The sequence below is a fragment of the Apostichopus japonicus genome, chromosome 2, assembly GCF_037975245.1.
Source record: "Apostichopus japonicus isolate 1M-3 chromosome 2, ASM3797524v1, whole genome shotgun sequence".
NCBI classification, from domain to species: domain Eukaryota; kingdom Metazoa; phylum Echinodermata; class Holothuroidea; order Aspidochirotida; family Stichopodidae; genus Apostichopus; species Apostichopus japonicus.
This window is the reverse complement of record NC_092562.1, coordinates 29,834,054-29,859,434: the sequence shown is the minus strand read 5'-3', so window position 1 is coordinate 29,859,434 and position 25,381 is coordinate 29,834,054. Positions and strand designations below refer to the sequence as shown.

At 38.3% G+C, this 25,381-nt stretch overlaps 1 protein-coding gene across 2 annotated transcripts in view; it reads right to left on the bottom strand.

Moving 5' to 3' along the window:
- Nucleotides 1–25,381, bottom strand: part of LOC139955725 (receptor-type tyrosine-protein phosphatase mu-like) — a 66,409-nt gene that overhangs the window by 33,926 nt on the left and 7,102 nt on the right. For both annotated transcript variants that reach the window (XM_071955160.1, XM_071955159.1), the window contains exons 2-6: nt 23,685–24,029; nt 15,044–15,304; nt 8,827–8,961; nt 1,064–1,219; nt 22–156 (exon numbers count right to left, since the gene is read on the bottom strand). In XM_071955160.1, the coding sequence (XP_071811261.1) occupies nt 22–156; nt 1,064–1,219; nt 8,827–8,961; nt 15,044–15,304; nt 23,685–24,029 (1,032 nt within the window). The remainder of the gene's footprint in view (nt 1–21; nt 157–1,063; nt 1,220–8,826; nt 8,962–15,043; nt 15,305–23,684; nt 24,030–25,381) is intronic.

Genomic DNA, 25,381 nt, shown 5'->3' with positions numbered 1-25,381 from the left:
AATTCTAATGAAAGTACTTACATTGACAGTTTTTTCCCCTCCATCCATCCTCACATTGGTTATTGTCACACACACCAGTGTCTAAATCACAGAGATAATTATCTGCACAATGACACTCCTGTTTACAGTTAGCACCGAACTTCCCTCTCTCACATTCTGGAAAGTTTTAAACAAAGCAAGAGATTAATCAAGACATTGCTGAAAGAATGACTTAAACGTAATTAAGAATTCAGAAAACTAAAGAGCATACATTCAAGATATAAACTTTACTGTTACAATATTCTCTCTGTACGAACTGTAATGTGATAGAATATATAAATAACAATGAAAGTTAACATACAAATTCCTACCAAGTATCACATAAAAGTGACAGATTTTTCCAAGTTTACAATATGGATAGTTGGATGATCATTGATCTCCCTAATTTTAAATGTCAGGAAATTGTATTAAATTGTTGTTTTCCAAAGATATTTCACTATATTACTTGTTATCTTTTTTGCAGTGCGAGGCTGGATGTCTCTATCTTCAATAAACAGAAAACACAACAGAGTCTATTGAAAAATGACACCAATAGCACCCTTGATACCACTGGAAACATTGTCAGTATTGAAATATAAATAGGTGTTCCTCCTTTTGAAACGCTGTTTTATAACTAGATAATTGTGTAAAAATAGAGAATAGAAATACAATGTTAATTATCACATAACAATATAAATGTAATATCTTGTTCTTGGTCAGATTATCTAGAATAAAATACAAAGAACGAATCCACTGTCAGGACACAGTTTCAGGTCACTCATTACCATTTACATTTCATGGTCAAAGATCAACAGCAAAGAAATTAGAAAAAAAAACAACGATGAATACAATTAGAAATATGACATATACGTTCACATCAACATATATAGCCTACCATATTACCTAACTTATGTACATATGGAAATTATTTTATTGGAGTGCTATAGAAACAGTTTTTAACCAGCTCTTGCATACTTTACTAAAAAGACTAACATTAAAGTTTCCAAGTTATAACATTGAGGTATAAACAAAGTACTAGTGATACCTTCTGTGCAGTTTAATCCTTTAAAGCCAGCAGGACAGAAACAGCCAAGAGGATCAGGGTAACAGATGACTGCACCCTGACATCCATCAGCATGGTCATCACCAGAATCATCACATTTATACTCAGCATTCTGACCAAAGACATTCCTGCCATGAACTGTTGATGAAAACAGGACGAAGGGATAAATAGTGATCAAGGTAACGCTGGCAACAGTCTGCTAAAACAATCTTACCAACATGCATACATGAAGACTATTGATGATCGCACATAACAAATGCATACGATGTGTCTAATTTAGCTGGTAGGAGAGGGGCTAAATTCAATCGCTAGCTTTTATGCAATGAACAAGTAGGAATTCGTAGAGTATTCATTTAAAAAAAGACATCTCTAGAAGCAAAATAAAACTGTTAGCAAACTGCTTATCCTCTAGAGAGCCTGTGTAAGAGAATGTTTAAATGTAAGTTGGCCCGACGTTTCGATTCTAGCAGGATCTTCTTCAAATGCTAAATGACAAGTAACAGTAACAGAAGGAACAAAAACACGCACAGAAAACAGACAGTTTAATTTGCATGGTGAACACAAAGAGATAGATGCAAGGGGATGGAGTACACAAGGGGTGGAGAGAAAAAAGGAAGAAACCAGCAGGGGAAGAGGAGAGGTGGGAGATAAACAGGGGAAGGACAAAGAGAAGTTAAGGGAAGGGGTAGAGAATGAACTAGAGAAGGACAAAGACAGAAAGGTGTGGAGAAAAAAGGGTGGAAGAGAGCTATGATAAGAGGAGTGATGGGGGGATAAGGGGAGAAAAAGGGGGGACAGAAGAAAAGTTAATCATGTCCTTCGTGAATGCTGAGCCCACTAAGTTGAATGGTGCGAAGGCGTTACATCCTCAGCCTCTTTTTACTGATTCGTACTAGGTCAGGACGGCTACCTAAGGATTCAATCCCCTGTAGAGACATGTCGTTAATGGTATGGCTGGAAAGGTTAAGTGTTCTCCAAGTCTCAGTCTTCATGGTGTTGACTGTGGATATGTGACCATAGAATCGCCCCTTGAGGTGGGTTTTGGTTTCGCCGACATACTGGATGCCGCATACTCTACAATAGATCATATAGATGCATTAGAGGTTGTGAAAGTGATGTGACCCTTAGTCTTAAGTGTGAGTTGCATGCTGTGTCTGGTGATGGAAGTGAATTCAACAATGTGGCGGCTGCAGATGATGCATGTCGAAGTATGATCAAATTTGAAAAAAAACAAGCTGAATGGGTGTAGGGTTTACAATTTAGAGATGGAACAGCAGCACGCACAAGAAGGTCTCGTAGGTTGCGTGGTTGTCTCTAGGCGATGTTGTGTTTTTCAGGGACGGCTCTTTGGAGTCTATCTGTAGTGAGGAGAATTGTTGTGGTTGTTAGAGTTGATTTGCTGATTTTCAAAAAATAGGAGGAAGATTTGGGTGGAAAGTAACAACCAGGGGGAGCATGTTGTCGCAATCTCGTCCTTTTTTGTTCTTCACTGCCACAGTAGATGATCTGGAAAGATAGCGGACTCTCTGAATGGCTTCAAGAACCCTTCTGGAACTATGGCATCTGGCAGTAAGGTGTTTTTCTAAAGCAAATGTATGGCGAATGAAATAGTTATTGTTAGAGCAAATTCAACGAAGACGAAGTGCTTGACTGTAGGCAATTCCAGACTTGCAGTGACGGGGATGGCAGCTTGAAGAATAGAGATAGTAGTGTGTGTCTGTGGGCTTAGTGTATAAATATGTTGAGAGAGAACCGAGTTCCTTGCAACCAGTCACATTGAGAAAGTTAATCTGTTGTTGAGAGTAATCATAGGTGAATTTGATGGTGCTGTGGAAAGAATTGATGTGATTGATGAAGGTGAGCAGGCTATCCTCATCACTGGTGCAAACAAAGAAGATGTCACCAATGTAGCGCCACCAGATAAGAGGACTGTAGGGAGCTGTACTGAGCATGCGTTCTTCAAGGCTAGACATAAACAGGCAAGCAAAGGAAGGAGCTATGCTGGTACCCATGGCAGTCCCGTATCTTTGAAGGTAATGCTTGTCCGTGAACGAGAAGTTGTTTTTGATGAGAACTTGTTGCATGAGAACTTTGATGTCAGAGATGGGTGTACAAGGGTGAGCCTTCTAAGACAGGACTGCATATGTGGCTGCGATACCTTCTGCATGTGGGATGTTAGTGTAAAGAGAAGTGACGTCGAAAGCACCGATGATGGGTGTACTAGTGATTTAGTTCTTGATATCTTCAATTTTTCTGAGGAAACCTGGAGTGTCATGGATGTAAAAGTTAATCTGAGGAACTAGAGGTTTGATGAAGTGGTCCACAAACAAGGATATTTTCTCGGTGGGGACCCATTGCTTGAGATGATAGGCTTACAGTGTTACCAGGCTTGTGAATTTTGGGCAGAAGATAAAACCTGGCTGCGTTACAGTCTGTGGGAGAAAGGAGAGAAACAGCTTTCTTAGAGATCTGTTTCCACTGGTACATATCAGTGATGGTCTCTTTTATCTGCTGGGAGAAAATAACTGTGGGATCAGAATCAAGAAGAGTGTAAATATCGCTGTTGGAGATATGACGCATGGCTTCCTTGATGTAATCCTGTCAATCCTGGATGACAATTGCAGAACCTTTGTCGGCTGGCTTGATGATAATGTCACTGCGAGACATCAGTGAGGAGAGTACTGTACGCTCATCTCTTGGAAGGTTGTCGTGTGTTCTGCGGAGAGGAGAGCTTGACTGATGAGTCTCAGAGCTGACGACTTGTGTTTAGGCTTCTAAAACAGGAGCACTGTTCTTAGGAGGCATCCAAGAACTTTTCTTGTAGAAGAATTCCGGTTCATCTAGGAAAAACTCACCAAGGCGAATTCTGCGAAAGAAATGAGTAAGATCTTGATCAAATGACGGAGGAGTAGGACAGAATTTGAGTCTTTTGGAGAGACGCCTAAGGTCTGCACTGGTAAGAGTGGAAGAATATAAGTTAACAACTGCAGTTGAGGATGGTGGTTCAGACTCAAGTGGAGTCTGGGGCCTTCTAAAACGGTTGCAAGGGGTACGTTTGCGTCTTTTCTCAAGGTCAATCATTTTCTTAGTTCTTCTTTCTGTGAGATCAATTTTCTGCGGAGACAAACAAATGTTAATTTTGTTAGTGTACTGAGTCCATTCTCCATCGGTGCAGTATGACTGTAATTCATGCTTCAGCCTCAGGATATCATCGTTGAGCTATCTAAGGACGATTGGCAGTGTTTCGTGAGGATGTTGATGAGACGGATGGAAGTGCTGTGTAAGACTCGGTCCCTCTCTCTCTCTGGATAGAGAGATTAGAACCTGTAGTTGGAAAAATGGAAAGAAGAGCGCTGGAACTTCTGAATCAATTTTCTGAGCTTCTGAAACAAACGAAAATGGTGAGACATGGTGAAAGCAGCGGGATGAGTAAATGATAAAACTGAAATAAAAAAGTGAAACCCAAGAATACAAATACAAGTACAAATACAGAGTAGATAAGAAGGATCACTCAAAGGGATACAGTAACAGAGCAGCTGAAATCAAAATAAAATAAAACTGTTAGCAAACTGCTTATCCACTAGAAAGCCTGTGTAAGAGAATGTGTAAAAATAAGTTGGCCTGACGTTTCGGTCCTAGCATGATCTTCTTCAAAGGCTAAATTGTTGATTTGGTGATTTGCTGAAGAGGAGGAAGATTTGGGTGGAAAGTAACAACCAGGGGGAGCTTGTTGTTGCAATATCGTCCTTTTTTCCTTCACTGCCAAAGTAGATGATCTGGAAAGAGAGCGGACTATCTGAATGGCTTCACGAACCATAACAAATCTCCTCTAACAACCACAACAACCTCCTCACTTCAGATAGACTCCAACGAGCCGTCCCTGAAAAACCCACCGTTGCCTACAGACGTCCACGCAACCTACTAGACCTTCTTGTGAGTGCTGCTGTTCCATCTCTAACTTCTAACTCTTCACCCATTTAGCATGGTACTTTCAAATGTTATCGTACTTCGAGATGCATCATCTGCAAGCCACCACATTGTTGAATCCACTTCCATCACCAGCCACAGCATGCAACTCACACACAAGACTAAAGGTCACATCACTTGCACAACCACTAATGTCATCTATATGATCTCTTGTAGAGTTTGCGGCATCCAGTATGTTGGCGAAACCAAAACCACCCCAGGAAGCGAATCTTTGGTCACAGTCAACACCATGAAGACTGAGACCCCAGTTGGAGAACACTTTAACCTTCCCAACAATACCATTAACGACATGTCTCTACAGGAGATTGAATCCTTAGGTAGCCGTCCTGACCTAGTACGAATCAGCAGAGAGAAGATATGGATTCAACGTCTTCGCACCATTCAACCTCATGGGCTCAACATTCAGGAAGGACATGACTAACTTTTCTTCTGTTCCCCCTTTTACTCAACTTGCACCCCCCTCCCCCATCACTCCTCTTAACATAGCTCTCTTCAACCTTTTTTTTTCTCCACACCTTTATGTCTTTGTCCTTCTCTAGTTTATTCCCTACACCCTTCCCTTAATCCTCTCTTTGTCCCTTCACTGTTTATCTCCCACCTCTCCTCTTCCCCTGCTGTTTCTTTCTTTCTTTTCTCCATCCCTTGTCTTCTAATTCCCTCATATCTATCTCTTTGTGTTCATCATGCTCTGTCTGTATTTTGTCCCTTCTGTTACTGTTACTTGTCATTTAGCCTTTGAAGAAGATCCTGCTAGGATCGAAATGTCAGGCCAACTTACCTTTACACAATCTCTAGAAGCAAACTGTTGGCAACATTTATTTACAATATCACCACATTATTGACACAATCTGACCAGAAACATTTTACCATGGACATCTTGCTGATGTAGTGGAAATCTTATGTGTATATGTGTCTGTTCCTTGCACCTGCATAGTGTGTTTAAGACTTTGCTAAGTTGAAAGTTTATAAAGAAAGGCTCCCATTTTTCAGCCAAGTGGTTTAAGCTGTTTATATGAAAAGTAAGCATGGCTTGGTCGGTTCTTATCAGCTGTTTATCATCACAAAGTCTTGCTGATGGAGGCTCCAGGGTCTGTCCTCTTAAACTCGGTATTTTCTGTCTATTCATCTGTAAATTGTTAGTAGTTAACTGCTCGAGATATGGTATTATGATCTGATCTCTATGTTGACGAGATGAAGTGCTCTTAGAAGCATAAATGTATTATTTTTTCCTGGTACAGCCTCAGATAAGAGACCAATGGTTTTATTTAAGATGGTGGCTTTGCAACCAGTGGGCCTATAGTTTACTGCGGTGGAAAGACAAACTCAAGCTAGCTAGACAAGATGTCTGATAGCGTTGTGGTTCTTATTTTCTTACTCCTTATGCCTTAATGAAACTGACATGGTAATGTGTAGTTTTACATATTGCCCAGTTGGCTTGCCTTAGTAAGTTCCCCATTGGCCTCATATAGAGCATCATGCATAGAAAAACAGAGCTCCTCTCAGATAAGTTTTATGAACAGGATGTGAGTCACCATGACAGGTTCCCTCCTGCTACAAGGCTGTACCCTTTAGAGAATAGTGTCTTTGAGCCAACTAAAGTAATCCAGAGTTAAATGTTTGTTTTTGATTATTTCTTCTCAGACAATGCATATATATCTGTACTTTGTATCACTTTTTCTAATATGTGTAAAAGAAAGAGGGCCCGACCTTTCGAGCCAAGAAGATCTTCTTCAGAGGCTGAATGATAAATTACAGTAACAGTTGGGACAAATACACACATAATACAGACAGGTTAATGAGAAGGGTGATCACAAAAGAGAAAGATGTAGGGGATCAGTATACAAGGGATGGAGAGAAGAAAGATACAAATAGGGGGAAGAGGAGAGGTAGGGGATAAACTGTACAGGGATAAAGAGAATATACAGAAAAGAAGGTAGGGGGTAAACTAGAGAATGACAAAGACAGAAAAGAGTGGAGATAAAAGGGTAGAAGAGAGCTATGAGAAGAAGGTTTACAGAGGGGGAAACAAGGGGAGATGGTAGGGGTTGGGAGGAAATGTTAGTCTTGTCCTTCCTGAATGTTGAGCCCATGTGTTGTTGATGTTGAATGTGTTGGTCTGTAGTTCAGCTACAGCAAGGTATTTTTGTTTTTCAGGGCTTATCATCATTGAGTATTCATTGGAAAGTATAGGTCAAATTGCTAAATTCTGCTTTTCTAGGAATGTGAATGACGAGGACTGTGATGAAACTTGGTATTGAGTAGATCCAAATGTTGAGCTGGTGAGTAAGACATTTTTGATTGGGTTATTTGAGTGCTGTGGAGACCTGCCTGTTCCTCTCTTAGAATGCGTTTTATATTCTGAAGTTTAATTGCTTTGACGTTAATTATATTCTTCTTGTCTTTCTTATTACTTTCCTACCGTACATGAGAGTAACAGTGTTAATGTTAGGTCATATATTATATAGTTGCGTACGTTTATCAAATATTTATGGTCATTATTACAAATTTGTTTAGTTTGGGAGATGTACATGAGGTGGTAAGACGTTTTAGTTTATTTTGGTTTAAAGGAAGTTTACTGAGAATAAAATGGATATTTGTTTCTGGTGGTAGATGTAAACTATTTTCATATTGATATTTTCATATTCATTAATGATATTCATGTGATGGAGTGTTAGGTACAATTTCAACGAACTGTATAAGTGATATTATCTGTTAAATAATGTAGTGTTTGATTAGCTCTCTTACCATCTGTGCTATATGTAAGTATACTACAGTGTTATTCCACGGATATTGTATATCTAACATATTGCAGACCTGTTAAGAAATGCGTCGTAATATCACTATTCGTAAGTACTTTTTCAAAAAATGCATATAAGTAATATTGCTTAGAGGTTGCCTTCATTACCGGTGGATAGGGTTAACTCTGTCATTCTCTATTTGACATCATAGTTTAATATTTCTATATTTTTATGTTTTGCATTGCAGGGGTTTTTATTCTGGATATAAGGTTTTATTCTTCTTAGAAGAACGTCGATAAAAGTTAGAAATGTGATTTATCTGCATTGTTGGCATTCATATGACTGGTTCATATGTGTCTCTCCTCTTTCCTAATGCCGGGCCGTTTCAGTTTACTTTGTTTGTCTATTTGTTTCCGCAGTGGCTGTCCTTATCTTCTATCAGGAACACTCCCGCTACCCTTCTTGATCACTTTCGAGATGGGGTAAAGGTACCTTAATTCATAATATCCACGACTATCTTAGTTTCTCTGCACTGATTAGAGGTAGAGTTAGAATTAATGTCGACAATATTTCCTGCATAAAATTTCAGATCAGTTACTTAATCTGACCAGAGACGATTTTCAACGAACAGCTGATAAGATTAAGCAAAATTCAAAAGACGCGAAATAATTGTCTCAAAATGTTGATATTTTTTCCTGACACCAGCTGTTTCATGTGGTCAAACAAATACACATCATAATCAACGTTCTGGCAACAACTACTAAAGATATCACGATGAAAACTGAAGTCCAATATATCATAGTACATCATAACGCAAACCTTCTGCAATGATTGATTGATCGATTGGTTGATAAATCAATTATGGTGAGTAATTACTGTCATTTCTTTACTACAACAGGTGAAAATGAAACTGAATAATTAATCTGTGTTGATTCAACAATTCTGTGCTACTGCTTAAAGGTAAAGGTACTTAACAGGATAATCATGCATTGTAGATTAGGCAATTAACTTAAAACTTACTATTTTCACAATTGTTTCCACTGAATCCAGGAGGGCAAAGACACAGACCAGTTAAATCTGAACAAACTCCCCCGTTAATACAAGGTTCACATGTATTAGTACAGCTAGGTGGATTCCACGTGTTCTCTGGACATTCTAAAATAAGAGTGAAATATACCTCAATAAAATTGATGAATCAGGAGTTTGCAGAGAGAAATTCAGTCCATAATTAAAAAATTCCACTGTAAATATTTGATAGTGATAATAGTATCAGGTTGATAACATGCATGTTTGCTGTTCTTTATACTTACTTCAGTCAATTTGCTGTTTATTCAACAAACTTAAATATATTGATTTGTCACGGTCAAAGGTTGTAATTCAAGCAGGGTTCTATGTATAGCACAAAATGTATTTCCTCCTTCCAATAAAGTGTTCACGATAAAACAAAGGTGAAGGCAATTGTTCGACAGTTTTGGGTTTAACATCCCAACCTTACACGCAATATAATTGTTTCCAAAAGACCTCAGCCAAAGGTATTTCACAAGGTCGTTCATAATAAACATTATTAGTCGTTGAAACGTACACACGTACTTTTCGTAGCTCTTTAAATTCGTTCATTTCTGGGATCGTTTTTTCATCATACACCTTGTGATTCGTTTTGTTGTTTATTTGGAGTTATTATTGTCTGTTCCTGTCATTCTGCATGTTTTGTGTTCAATATGTGCTGTTTTCCCTGATTCAAAATCCATATATGTCCCATATATGGCAATTTGTATCTGGCCCATATCTGTGCCATATATGGAATTTATATCTGGCCATATCAAGAATTGGGCAGATATAATTTGATATAAGATAAAGGCCATATCTGCCTCAGATAAAACTTTACATGGGTCACTTTTTATCTGGACCAGATATGGTCCATATATGGCAAATCCATATCTGTCCCATATATGGCAAATCCATATCTGGCCCATATATGGCAAATCCATATCTGGCCCATATATGGCAAATCCATATCTGGCCCATATCTGTGACATATATGGAATTTATATCTGGCCATATCAAGAATTGGGCAGATATAACTTGATATAAGATAAAGGCCATATCTGCCTCAGATAAAACTTTATATGGGTCACTTTTTATCTGGACCAGATATGGTCCATATATGGCAAATCCATATCTGGCCCATATATAGCAGATCCATATATGGCTTATATATGGCAAATCCATATCTGGCCCATATATGGCAAATCCATATCTGGCTCATATATGCCACATCCATGTATATTGCCCTTGGCAAATCCATTACTGTCCCATATTATGATAAATCCAGATTGAACTAGTTAAAAAAAAATGGCTTCATCTGTGCCAGAACTTCATCTGGCATTTGTAAAGAAATATAATTTGAAACCAACTAAGGGCAATATATGGCGCACATAAAGCAACTCTTTATTTACTGCTTAATTATCTGGCCATTAATTACATTTCCTGTTTGATCCATCAGCAGGTATTTTTCTTTTTCTTGTTTCACTTTACCCACAGTATGTCCAAGCCTTTACAAATAGTAAACTAATATTAAAAAGGGTCTTCTGTTCAGACGATTATTGAGGCAATATGACCGTCAGAACAAAAATACATGGTTAAGAGAATAAAATATCCTGGCATGATAAAATGCTCCACGAATAAATTGGCACTTGAAAGCCTGCTTCATGACAAAATGCTCATCACTCTGTCGTCTCTATGCTGTCTTCAGTCTCTGCAAGGTCTGCGAGTCCTTTTCATCGACACAATTTTCAAAACAATGACGAAGATATAAAGTCGGGATTACTTTATTCCCAGCACATTCCAAACCCAATTGTGTACATAACTTTTTTTGTGACACATACAGTAGTTTTATTTATTACTCACAATGCTTCCAACTAGAAAGAGATTTCAAAATCATTTCAAATTGTGTCTGAAAAAACCCATCTCCAGACATTTAGACCAAAAAAAAGCAGGGCTTAATTGGAGGTAAAGATCAACTTATCTTGGACTTAAGAATCTGCAGTTTTTCCTCAAACATATCGCTCAAAAAGCTCCTTGCTGTTACCTAATCCGACTGCTATGGTCATAAAATGACCGCTGTTCAATAAAATACTTGAAGGTTGAGTTCTTTATTCTTCTGTGGTCCTGTAGAGGTTGATACTAAATTGCAGTGGGCTATTCCCGTATTTGATATATTTGCTTTAGTAAATAAGTTCCAGGAGGACAATATATGTTCCATTCAGTATTGAAGATCAGTCCCAAATATGTTATTTCCATCCATTCCAAAAATATTCTTCCCTACTTGTGACTGTTCAGTTCACTGTAGAATCCTTTGCCAATGTTCTAACTCAATAGGTTATTTTTTACAAATCTCCATCACCCTTCCAATTCTTTCTATTAAATTTCCTTCTGTTCTCTACCCCTACCATGTGTAAACTGTTTTCCTATCTCACTCGATCCCAGAGTATCAAATTCACATATGTCCTTTGTTCCAAAGAAGGTTTTCACACCATGGAGGTCTGTTTTTACCTCCTTGTTCACGCTTAATTACCGTCTGAGTCATCCTTTTCCATCATCCTGTGGTTGCCTAGCAACCCAGATAGATCAAATAGCCAATTTATACCCCCTCTGACTTAGTGTGTGCACCGTAGGTGCTTTACCATTAAAATATGTGCAGTACTAAACATAGGGTATGGTATATCTCTGTGAAAATACAAGAGCACACAGTCTTAAATGTATATTCAGTTATATCTCGCTATATATGGCTAGATAAAATTGTATATGCCTATCTGGATTGTCTCTATATCCAGTTATATCTGGCTTTATATAGCCATATCAAACTTGTTATGGATATCTGGATTACAAATATATCCAGATATATCTGGCTTCATATGGCCATATCAAACTTGATATGGATATCTGGCTTACAATTATATCAAGTTATATCTGGCTTTATATGGCCATATCAAACTTCATATGGATATCTAGCTAACAATTATATCAAGATATATCTGGCTTTATATGGCCATATCAAACTTTATATGCGTATCTAGCTAACAATTATATCAAGATATATCTGGCTTTATATGGCCATATCAGACTTTATATGCGTATCTGGATTGACTCTATATCCAGTTATATCTGGCTTTATATGGCCTTATCAAACTTGATATGGATATCTGAATTACAATTATATCAATATATATCTGGCTTTATTTGGCCATATCAAACTTGATATGAATATCTGGAATACAATTATACCAAGATATATCTGGCTTTATATGGCCATATCAGACTTTATATGCGTATCTGGATTGACTCTATATCCAGTTATATCTGGCTTTATATGGCCTTATCAAACTTGATATGGATATCTGAATTACAATTATATCAATATATATCTGGCTTTATTTGGCCATATCAAACTTGATATGAATATCTGGAATACAATTATACCAAGATATATCTGGCTTGATATGGCCATATCAAACTTGATATGCGTATCTGGATTGACTCTATATCCAGTTATATCTGGCTTTATATGGCCATATCAAACTTGATATGGATATCTGGCTTACAATTATATCAAGATATATCTGGCTTTATATGGCCATATCAAACTTTATATATCCAGATATAGCCAGATATAAAACCAGATGTGGAATTTGAGTAAGGGTTTGTCTTGTTTCAGTGCTGTCCGTGGTTTTAGGTCTGTAGCGTCAGTGTATCCTATCGTTCAGTGTATAGTCTCTGTTGAGCCTAAGCTGCTCATCGTGAGTATCGATTTTCTGTGTTCTCAGGTTTTTCTGTGCCTTAGTGTATTCGTTATTTATTGTCTGTTCCTGTCATTCTGCATGTTTTTGTGTTTAATCTGTGCTGTTTTTTGTCTAGTTTCAGTGCTGTCTGTGGTTTTAGGTCTGTAGCGTCAGTGTATCCTATCGCTCTGTGTATAGTCTCTGTTGAGCCTAAGCTGCTCATCGTGAGTATCGATTTTCTGTGTTCGCGGGTTTTTCTTTGACTAAGTGTTTTCGTAATGGCTCTGCCTGATCGTTTAGTCTGCTCTAACGAGTGTAATATGTGGATCGAGTTTAAGGTTTCTGGCTTGGAATGTGATTTTAATTCAGCGTCTAGTAAAGCTATTGTGTTTGTTTGCGATAAATGTGTGAAATTTAAGGAATTAGAGGAGCTATTGAATAGCTGTAGTTGTGATTAGACGGAAGTCGGGAATAGTAGGACTGTAAATAGTGCAGTGGTTGAAAGGGATTTTTTTGCGAGGATGTTCCAACTTGTAATGGATTCTACGTGTTAACTGTGGAGGATCGAGTTGCGTGATGCTGGTGATGGGAATGAAGTCTCCCAGGAGGGAAATAGTGAGTGGCTAATAGTGGACGAAGTGCGTGGTGATTGTGGGGAAGGGAAAAGTCGAAAGGAAGAATGGTATTGTGTGGGGATTCACTAGTACGGTATGTAGACCGAGATTTCTGCAGGGCGGATAAAGCAAAAAGGGTCAGGGTATGTTTGCCAGGTGCTAAAATCCAGGATGTCAGTAAAAGGGTTAACAAAATCGTGTCAGATGAGGAGGTGGTTGTGGTCCAAGTAGGCACCAATAATGTGCAGAAGGAGTCACAAAACATTATTCACTCTAGGTATCACGAATTGATGTGTCGACTAGCATCAGGGTCAAAGTTGCCATATGTAGTTTATTGCCAAGATTCGACAACAAGGTTCAGTCAGATAAGATTGTAACTTTGAATGGTTTATTGCGCAGTCTGTGTACTGATTTCGGCTTCACATTTGTTGACATGTGGTCATCATCTTTCTAGGGTAGAAGGGATTTGTTCGCCAGGGATGGGTTGCACTTAGCTAGTACTGGGGCCTCGTTGTTTGGTGTGGTGAATTACTCTGTTGAACAGTTTTGTTTAAACTAAATTTGGGGGCGATGGAGGCAGGAATAAATTTGGATAAGGATTACGTTCCTAGTGGAGGCGATTATAGGCGTTTTGAAAGCAAGGAAAGTAATAGTCATAGATCTAACTTGGAGGCATGCTAAGGTACATAGTTTCAGGGATAAGCTGAAGATTGTCTTTACCAATGATAGAAGTATTCGTAAAAATTTTGCTGAACTTTCTGTGCTTCTTGAGGATCTGAAACCTGATGTGTTTGGTATCACCGAATCTTGGTTAAGGGAGGACATTGATAGTGCTGAGGTTTCTCACCCGGGGTATGTTGTCTATCGTCAGGACAGAAGGGATACTCGTAATGGGATTGGTGGGGAGTTTTACTGTATGTTAGGAATGACATTGTAAGTGTAGAGAAATCTCAGTTGCAAGGGTCTTTTGTAAATTTTGTCTGGTGCGAGTTGTCCACAGACAACTCCAAGAGGTCCAGTGATGTTATCACTGTTATCAATGTTATCACCATCTAAGGCTACTAGGATGATTAGTTCCTTGAAGAGTGTTCCTTGTAATAGACGCGCGGTTACAACTGTTGAATCTCACCACACTGGAGCTTAGGAGGTTACGTGGGGACTTGATCCAGGTTTTCAAGATTGTGTATGGTTTCGACAATTTATCCTTTACCGACTTTTTCATGTTTGCTAACAGTAGTTGTACCAGAGGTCATTGTCTTAAACTCCAAAAGTCACATAGTATGATTATAAATCGGCATAACTTTTTTCTAATAAGGTTGTGAATGAGTGGAATGGTTTGCCTGAGAAAGTTGTACTTGCAAGTAGTGTCAATGGTTTTAAGAATGCTTTGGACATGCACTTTAAGCATTGTAATCGGGTCTGAGTGTTTGTGTCTTCAGTGTTTTTTCTCTCTCTATAGGGTCCTTGATGGGGACTTAAGTGTCCCTCCTGATCCTTTTTTTCTACTAAACTAAACTAAACTAATTGAAGCCCAATCAGCGATGTCTCAAAAAGTGGAGCCAATGACCTCTTCAAGATTCAATTGACTGCCATTTTACGTTTCAACTTTGAACCAAGCTGCATTAATTGTTTACTCAAAACTTATGTTATACTTAGCGTAAGTTTTCCTTGTTCCCCTAAGTTTAAAGGACAATGCTATGTCTACGTGTCCACGTACATAATACATTTGGTATATAGAGCCTTATTTACATCCGATTAAAGTAGTAACTATGTCACGTAAACTTGACTGGTTTTCCAGTCTAATCTGTTACATTCAAATTTGAACATACGTACTGGTATTCATACCTCTGACAATCACATTCATTATAGCATGGACTTGATTAAGGTAAACCCCATTTTGTTGGCACTCAAAAACAACAGAATGCACAGCATTCGATTCACCACAAGTTCTCCCTCTAAAGCAGCTGGAGCCGGTGGGGCCTGCTGGATCCCACGCACCATCTCTCCTCCAACGTAGGTTTGCAACATCAATGTCAGTTTCAACCATTACAGTAATGATATCCCCCATTGATGCACCAATGGAATATTCCACAGCCGTAATAGTTGCTGAGAAAAAATAAGACAGTAAAGTAGTGATACCTGCACACTATTGTGGTAATACATTTTATACTATTTTACTACACCCTTTTATTGTTGGTAAACCTGCTTTCAAATTGCAAAAATGTTTCACTTACAGTTTATTTGTTGCTACTTACTTGTTTCTATAGTCATGTAACTATTACTAGTATGCAAATAATTTAACATGTGTGGGTGCATGTGTGCCTGTGTGTCACAAACATTATTCAGATACAAAGCCAACATTCCTGTGTTGCGGTGGGACAGAATTTAATAGAATTATTTGTACCTATCAGCCTGTTGATTTCACAACAGTTAATTATAATTATGAAAACAAATTAGTTACTACATTCAGGCACACACAAAATAAGATACAAGTTATCATGTGTTGTTATGGAAACATACTATGGATGTGGCAGGAGGGAAAGGTAAATGTCATAGGAATGTTCAATTTGGAATTCAGTGGTTTAATTATTATACAAAAACTACATAAAAATCTTACTATTAACATTGATAACAAGTTTTCCATTTGCCATGAACAGCATAAATAGGTTAACAATTCTCCAAGAAGCATACGCCAACGTTGTTAATTTATGAACATGTTGCTTGACATAATGTGGTGGGACACCTTATGCTTCTATATATATTTAATTCTGTGGGGCCACACTGGTTTCCATCCCACCACAAAAATGTTAAACCCTCATATTTTCTACCCAAGGTTTTCTGCTTTCTACTTTTTCATTCAGAAAGATGCAGTTGCATCATAGTTGATAGAGTAAGTAAGTTTGATTAATTTTCATTTACAGAAATTAAAAAACCATCCTAAACTGTGGTGGGATGGAACTTGGACCATTATTAATTTTCTTTACTATTAAGAACATCACTACTTTACTGAATAATTGAATTATCCTTTGAAAGAACTGTAACTCATGTGGAGACTCGAAGAAAATGAATACACAAGTGGTTCCAGAATATCACTGGGCTTAATGGTCAGTGATTATTGCTTTCAGACAAAACAAATCAAATGTAAGTAAAAGGGCGGTGGAGCAAACAGCAATAATGTGAAACGGTGTTCACTCACATATATATGGCTAATACAGAGCAAGACACTAGTGAAGTCCTGGCCTAAGTAATGATAAAAACAGCAAGGGCTAGAAAGTTACGCAAGAGGTAGAACACTACCATTAGGCTTGATTAGTAAACAAAGGACACCTTTCATTCCCAAGACAGTTCCCAAGTGGCAACAAGCTATGAAATAATGAAATATTCAAGAAGGGTGAAAGTCCAGACTTTCGTAGAACAAAGGAAATAATTTACGTGATCCATCACACATATAATAAAAGAAACAAAATCATAACTTTTGTTTTAGATGCTTTAGATTACTTATTTCTGTTTTAACATGAACTTAATATGCTAATGAACGTTAATGAATGTTACTGAACTTGGAATGGAATTTGGAGAATTCTTTACATTTTTAAGAACCCACTGAAAGTTTATCTGAATAATTACTGAACTGAAAAGAAATGAATTTGAAATAAGAGAAACAAATAAAATCATAACTTTTGTTTTATAAGTGGTTATGTCCATATTTTCTCCAATTCGATGAAGCCACACCGTGAGGGTGCTTTTTTCATCTTTGATAGATTTAAAGTTGCTATGTTTATATTCATATTTTAGGTTTGGTGTTCACGAAAACCTTTGGCTCACTTATTCCTTTTTACATTTTGTATGGAAACATTCAGCAGTAACACAAACATTTGTTGACTATTACTGACATCAAGTGTTCAGGAAAGTTCAATAATGCAGACCTACCTCTCAAGTATGAAGTTCCACAAAACTTGTTTAAATTTGATCATCCAACTTTTGTCTATGTTATCCAACTGGTCCTCATATGACCTTTGACCTCCGCCAATTCCAATGAGGCTCTTCTTCTCATTAAGAGAAACCTACATGCATGCCAGGTTGAAATTCAACATCAATATACTTCTTGGGTTATTTTGAGTACAAAGTTTTCAGACTGAGACCTCTGTTGACCTGAAATGTCCTTTGACTTCCACTTATTTAAAAATACAAAATACAAAATACCAACTAGAAATACACACATGTATTATTGAGGTTTCAATGGCATATTTAGAGAGATGCATTTTTATGAATCTGATATCTGAAGGTAATCCCTTTTGTCGAGCCTAAAGGTTTTAAAGACACATACAAACTGACCATGGAATTCAACTTAAAGCAGAAAGGTGTTCTGCTGACTTGTACTGGTAATAAATATGAGATTCCTTCAATTGTCTGCTCTTGAGATTTTTTAAATGTTTCATCATATTGCAAGGTTACTAAACTTTGACCTCTGCTAACCTCACGACTTTTGACCTTCACATTACGCATTCAAAACAGTATTTAACAGAGTGTATGGCATAAGTTCTCAACAGACAGTCTGGGAGTCAAATCCACTCTCTGTTGTATGTTTATCTGACATGCACAAAACAACTCAATGCAATATGCATACAATGTCTGATATCCTTCCTGTAATATATTTTGGTAACACTTTAGACACTACTTGGTTTAAAAGGCATAGCTGGTGGTTTTTCGACTTTTTTTATCCGTTAAAATGTATGTTTCATTGATTATTTACACTTGTACCTTTCCATTGATGTATATCACAGTGTAATCTTTTCTTTTGGGACTCGGTAATACTTGATCAAACCTAGCACTTTTGAACAAGAATTTGCTCTTTCCGCAACAATTCCTAAGCGCTCATGTTACTGCAAGTCACCCTGTGACATGTGCGGATTCGGTTGAAGAACAATGTCGATCAAGCATACACTAACACTACGCCGATTGGGTTTCTTTACGTTTCCCAGTCATCAAACCGACGATGAACATCGCAGGCTTTGTATTAATTTTGTAAGTAGCAACCGGAAAGGCTTTCTCGCTCCCGGTTTTTCCCACCGCCCGCAGGCAAATATATGTTCAATGCACTTCGAAATCAAACACGTATTATAGACAATATTGTCTACGCAACGGCCCTCTCAAGGTAATTTTGAGGCATGCTTAGTCTCATAAGCCCCAATTGCCCCGTTATTATAATGTGCATGCAATGGTTTATCTTCATCAGTGACTTACCCCATAGGTGTAGGAAAAAAGTTCATGATAAAAAAGAGTATACTGTACAAAAGACCCTGTTCGACTTACTTCTCTTTAGCAGAACCAACAACACGAAACTACGCGCGTAGGTAACTTATAAATCCACACTAACACGTACATACAATATGTACTGTAGGCATATATTAAACTGAGACGGAAAATATGACTAAACGTTTAGGTAGTTTTTTAACCCTAATTCACTTTTAATTTAAAAATTGCTAGCCAAAATTAGGTAACAAATGTGTGAACAATCCTAACAACCATTTCTTTCTCTTGTAGCTGCATGTTTATTGGAAGAGTGAATTTAATAAATGGTTCAATTTCCTAGAAGTACGTGGAAAGTCCATTATTATTGTTTCACGTCCTCGGAACACTCCGTAAAATGGCGTCACATGGTGACCTGTAAGTTAATGATCTTTCGCGCATCACGTTTCTGGTCAGTAAGATCTGTAACTTTGACATCAAATTTCTCTACATTACTTTCTCTTTTGACTAAAAGGGGCCAGAAAGGGGCCACTAGAAGCACTCTCCCCTTGGAGTGCCTGATCTTCCATACCACCTGGATGATCATGCAGAGCTAGGGAAGGCATTGGTATCCACGAAATCCCACGTGAAAGCCATGGTGTCCGTCTGGTAAGCTCTGGAATGAAATCGCCTGGAGCAGAAAACCCGTAGCTAGTTGTCTTGTGTGGTAGCGAACTCTGCCGAGGGTAGTAAGCATCAGAGCGGAGGTAAATTTCATAACCGATCTGGCTGGCGTGTCAACATCGACCATTAATGTCCTCCAGCTTTCTTTGTGCTTGGTCCATGAATAATTGTGAAGATGAAGAGCTCTGGTCCGCTCTCAGCTTCTCTGTTGCTTCCTGCGGGATCTTTGGGCACCTGAACAATGCATTCTAGGCGTCTTCTGGCACCCGTCCATCTTTTCTTGTCAGCGATGCCCTCAAATGTATCGTAGCATGAGGCGTCGACTGGTATGGTGCCTTCATACCAGTCGACGCCTCATGCTACGATATGGACGGCTCACACTCTGTCCAGTCGCTTTTAACTTTCACACCCTAGCAGATTTCGGCGCTGGATATTGTAGCTCTTCGAATTCCAGGTGCTTGCGGAATATCTCCGCGGCCCTCGCTGTCAATGTTGGGGGCAACATTTTCCCTCCGACATGTGTCTCTTCCTCCTCTAAAATTCTAAAGGGTCGAACTCTAGGGATTCTAAACCTTCATCCTCCAGTCCTGACAATGCGACTGAGGCTCTGCAGTCCAGCTCTTCTTCTCCTGTGTCAAACTCCTCTGGTTCCGGGATCTTGGATCCTGGTCTGGGATCGGGTGGATCGGGTCGGGCTCCAACCAGGCTGGCCGCCACTGCACCCATCTGGTCTCTTCTACATGTATTTTTTACTGGGCATCTCCTGTTCTCTATACAGGAGTGATTTTAACAGCCCGTCAGTTGTGCTAGCCACGCTCGCAACTCCTAACTTTTCTGGGGAGGAAAGTTAGCGTTTGGCTCTCCTGTAGCCATCGTCGGAAGAATCTGAGGAAACATCCGATTCTGAGGACCATCCCCTCCTATTCCGTATGAAAACAGAAAGGAAAAACCAGACGAATAACGCACAATGCTGGCACTTTGAATGGTAGAATGAGAAGGAAGAGCATTGACCGGGGGAGCCGGTCATAGAGGGCGCGAGGTGCTAACAGGTTACTAGAACATTCTAGGCACGGTAGAACGAGGTGCTGAGGTTGTGGGGAAACAGGTAAGCGGGGAGCGTAGTAATTCTCGCAAATGACCACTGACAAGTCAGGAGGAGACTTCCCTGAGCCAGAACTGGGTGTGAGCAATTCTAAAGCAGTTTCCTTTGCAATCGATGACTTCTGGGACAGTAAAACAATATCCTGAGAATTTACCTTATATTTTGGATGGGTCACTTGCATGACGGAATCGTCCGTTGCTTCACTATTGGTCATCCTCTCTTGCAAACCACCTTTATGTGATATGCATGAACCAACCTGCTAGCTGAACCAATCTTAGCAAAATAGTTTCTGGGTCCCTTAACTCATATAAAGGACCATAGCAACCATTTGCACACCTTGGACTGGACTCTGGTATTCATCACTCTCACCCTCTTTCAGGTTTTTGCTCTCTATCAAAATAATTTGTTTTGAATTTTTTGTGTTTGCTCAACTTTCCTTGTCATATACGTCAATTTTGCAATCGAGAGTGGTTATGATCATTGGCTTGACTTCAACCCACTTAGAATATAAATCAATTAGAATAAGAAAATATTGTTTCTTGTCTTCGCAGAAATCTACATGGACCCTTTGAAAGGGAGGGCTGGCCAAACACTTGGATGAAGTGACACTTTTACAGTAGTTGCGATAACCTTTAGACACTTGAACACTCCTTCACATTTTTCTTTATATCTGAATCAAATGGAGGCTACCAAACAAATCCACGTGCTATTGCTTTAATGCTGCATATTCCTGGATGCTCCCAATGAAGTTCATCCAGAATATGCTCTAATTACTTTGGAACAACAACTCTAGTGCTCCATAGTACACAACTATATTCACAAGACAACTGATCGCTTGGTTTAAAATGTGGTTTGAAAACATCTGCCAGGTGTTCACGATGTTATGGCCAACACTTATGCACTATTTTATATACTTTACTGAGAACTGGATCTACCCTTGTAGCTTTTGCCAAATCTTCAGCTAGTATTGGGAAATTTTCATCCATTACATTGACTCCAAACACTTTCCCTTTCATTCCTTTATGACTAGAGTCTTTTTTTGGCAGTCTAGACAATGCATCACATCTCAAATCCCAGAAAAACTGTACAGTCCTTTAGGAAATCACACTTTGACAGTTGCAGATGAACATTGTACATGCTTAACCTTTCTAAATTTTCCTTGTTTGTCTCCCCACGAATTAAAATATTGTCCTGTTGACAGACACATTTCGGGACGCCTTGCAAAATTTGGTCCATTTTAGGTTGGAATATCTTAGGTGCTGACTTATCACCATATGGTAGCTTTAAGTACGAATACAGACCCCTATGTGTGTTAATAGTGAAAAACTCTGTACTCTTGTCATCAACTTTCAACTGAGAGTAAGTATGCAACCAATCATGTTTGAAATCACCTTTGAACCTGACAACTGAATCTACAAGTCTTTGGTTATCGGTAATGTGGTTTGCTCATCTTCAACGGAAGGCTTTATACTAACTTTGTAATTGCCTAATTTTTTGGCAGATTGATCTGATTTAGGCACCACAACAATTGAACTGGCCCACCTAAACCGATCCACTTTAATATTTACACCATTATCCTTGAGTTTCTGCAATTCTGCTTTAACTGGCTCTCTTAAAGCATACGGTACTCTTCTAGGTTAATGAATATAGGTGTAGCATCAGACTTCATCCGGATATGCGCCTCATAGCCCTTAGACCATAGCTATGTTGGAAATGATTACTTTGTTTACCCAGCAACATATTTAACCTATCTTTTGCAGTGGACTCGCTCATGACAGGAACCTTGTTCACTGAAAATGACACTAAAAATGTTAATCCAGTTAAGCGTAGTTTATCTTACCAATTCCTTCCTAACAGGGATGGCTTTTCATCATGATTAACAATAATAATTGAAAAGGTCAATGTTAGACCGGCATACTCCACGGTACAACGCAACTCCCCACAGACAGGAATTTCCAGTATAAGTGGATGGCCTAACCCTTGATTTCTAAAGAGGAAGATGAGGAACAGCAAATGCAGTACAGCAATTTCCTCGGGATCAGTGTTTACAAACGAGCCATGACACACACAGGCACTAAAACAATGCACATAGACACCATCATGATTGCAAAGGTTTCAATTTAGACTGAAACCATCATAAATGTAAGCCAAACTCTCACACCATTGTACAAAATAAGATTCAAAATTTATTTCTAGTGTTCGCACAGGGTATCCGGGTACCCAGGTACCCACCCGGTGCGATGACTACCCGGTTCCTAATTTATTACCCAAAGTGTGATTTTATTAATTTTATTTTCAAACCGATGGCTAGGCAAGATTTTCCCATTGACTTAGTGTAGTGTTAGGCTACCATGTGGTCAAAAATAACAGCAATAATGAAAGCATTCCATGGATATCTTATAACCGGTCACACTTTCAGAGAATAAACAGATGGTTAGGCTAAATTTTCCCATTGACTTAGTTTGGTGTTAGGCTACCATGTGGAAGAAACTGTTCTCACAATTATTTTTTGTTTCATTCGTTTATTCCATAGAAGAAAAGACTGACAAGAAAAAAATACGAGATGTTACCAATGGATTATAGACTAGAGAACTAAAATATAATCATCGCTAGTGGCTTTCTACGAAATTGCTATTCCAAATGCGATGAAATTGCGGGAATTGCGCAATCCCGCGGCTAATGCGAATCCTGGGTCTGCATAATAGATAGTAGTACTTAGTAAAAACTGTTTAAGAGCTAAATTGCATATTAATATAGTCTAATCCAATAGAGGTGGAGAGCAAACATAAGCAACGGTGGCATGTAGTGCGATGTTAGTAGTGATGTTTATTATATGAAGTTAATAAAAGTGAATGAAAGAAGCAAAGCAAATATAAATTATTGAGAAAGGAGTTTACCTTACCGTACACTTATTTGAACATGATAACATTGTCATTGAAGAATATAGTTCATTTAATACAGCACCCAATATGTAATTTCTTGAAAATCGCGATACACGAGAGTAAACATTTTTTTTCGGATACCCGATTCCCGATTTTTGGACCCGTGCACTATTTATTTCATACTACTTAATGTTCAATGTCATTGGTCACAACAGAGGTCAAAGGCCATAATTGGCCTAATATGCCATATGCCATAAGAAAAGTGGCGTTATGAACTTCTCCTCAACTGAAAGGCTACTGGAATTCCATTCAAACTTGTGGATGTATGCATGGAAATTGTTTGAGCCTCCTTGTGTGATGATTATAATGTGACCTTCATCTAGGTAAAATGTCATTTTTATTGAAAGGCTGTTTTTGTCATTATGAGGATGTCAAAAGGAATAATGAGACTAAACCACCATTCTTATAGACTTATTTCGACTGTCTATGACCACTGGTTATATAGCAAGGTATAGGTGCAATTACTGGCGCTACTATATGGTCCCATCCCTCCTGATAATTTGTTTCACTCTACATGTATGCCCTCACATACCTTCTTCATTGGTGACTAAGACCCTCCATTCCAAGGCTGATCTTCCATCTTCTGTTACAGTGATGGTGTAGATACCAGTCCTTGCAGCTGTCTCCATGGTTGTAGGTAGGGTCAGAGTAGCAGGTTCATTGTTGGTGTCCATCATTGCTCCATTTGGAACTCTAGGGTTATTTTCCGTAAAATTATAATGTTGTTCACTTAATGAAATATCTTTGACAAGAACTGCTTTATCAAATGTTACACTGGCTGTTTGGGAATCACCTGTGTGTACTTTGATGATAGTTGGATTTGTTGTGGTTGCTACAGGACTCCTTATCACAGCAACATAGGGAGGATCAGGCTGACCTAGTGACAGGAATAGAATGATTTATTTGAAAATGGTTTGGCAAAGTGTACAGGAGATATTGAAGCAGCAGATAGTTTGCATGTTCAATAAGAAATATTTAATGGTTCCAATGTAAACAAAGAATCAAAACTGAACCTTAACTTACATTTCAAGGGACAGTGGTATTGTTAGAGGATTTTTTTGTTATGTAAAAGTATTGTTTAGTAGAGTATCCTCTGTATTGTAATTCCCTTTCCTCTTCACTTTGTATTACGAGGGAGCCACGGTCAGATATCATTCGCCAGTGTTCTTCTTCAGCTGAGACTACTATTTGTCCTGTCTGTGTCGTCGTTATTCTGTTCTGAGTGTTATGTTAATCTTAACGAATCTGTCAGCTACTTGATGAAATTAACATCTTTAACACTTTAACACTCTTTAACACTTAATTACACTTCATAATTTTGTTTACATCAGCGTTGTAAAGTTATATCAAACAATACAACAACTTGACAAACCCCACAATCCCTGTACAGGTAGAGAAGGGGAGAGTAGAGTTAGTTCGAAATATTGAAACTTTCTGACACATACTAAACTTTTGCTGACTGCTAGTTGTAGGTATATCACGAAAGTTATGAATTGCCTATAGAACTGGTGCCACTACACTGTTACCATGTGAAATTATGGTAAGTTTGTTGTCTGCCTTCTGCATAAATTGTTCAGCATGCCAACATGTTGTGTTACATTAATGATGGTTATAGATTACTACTTTGTTAGCATGTAGGCACAAGATTCAAACTATGAAATAAGGCTTAATAAAGCGTTTTAGTACAGTTCATCCCTCTTTTGTGTTGTTATTGTTTAAAGATGGACCTCTGGGTAAACAATACTTTAAACACTATGTGCCAATCAAGGTTCGAATTAATAGACAGCATTGACAGCAATTTGCCCTCAGCATTTCAAGAACTTGCAGTAATGGCCTTAAAAATCACATGCAATTACCAATGGTAACAATTTAAATACCTTTAGTCAAGCAGTCGTAGACTGACCTAATAATACCATAATCATCAAACTGATCATTATCAAAGTGTATTTGAATCAGAGCTCAAAATTTCCGACAGTAAAATAATATGTCCGACAGGAAACAGCTATTAAGAATCTGTGGGAAGTAAACAGATCTAGATGTATGGCTTAACAAACACTGACTTTATGAATCATCCCTGTGTTCTGTCATTTAATTATATTTGCCCTTAGTGCCATTTCAACATTTTGAATTTGTATTGCTTTAGTGCAAGGCAAGTGTTATCTATTTTCATTGCGATGTTTGGGAAATGTCATTGGCTTTAATTGTTTCTCATATTAAGAATATATAGTA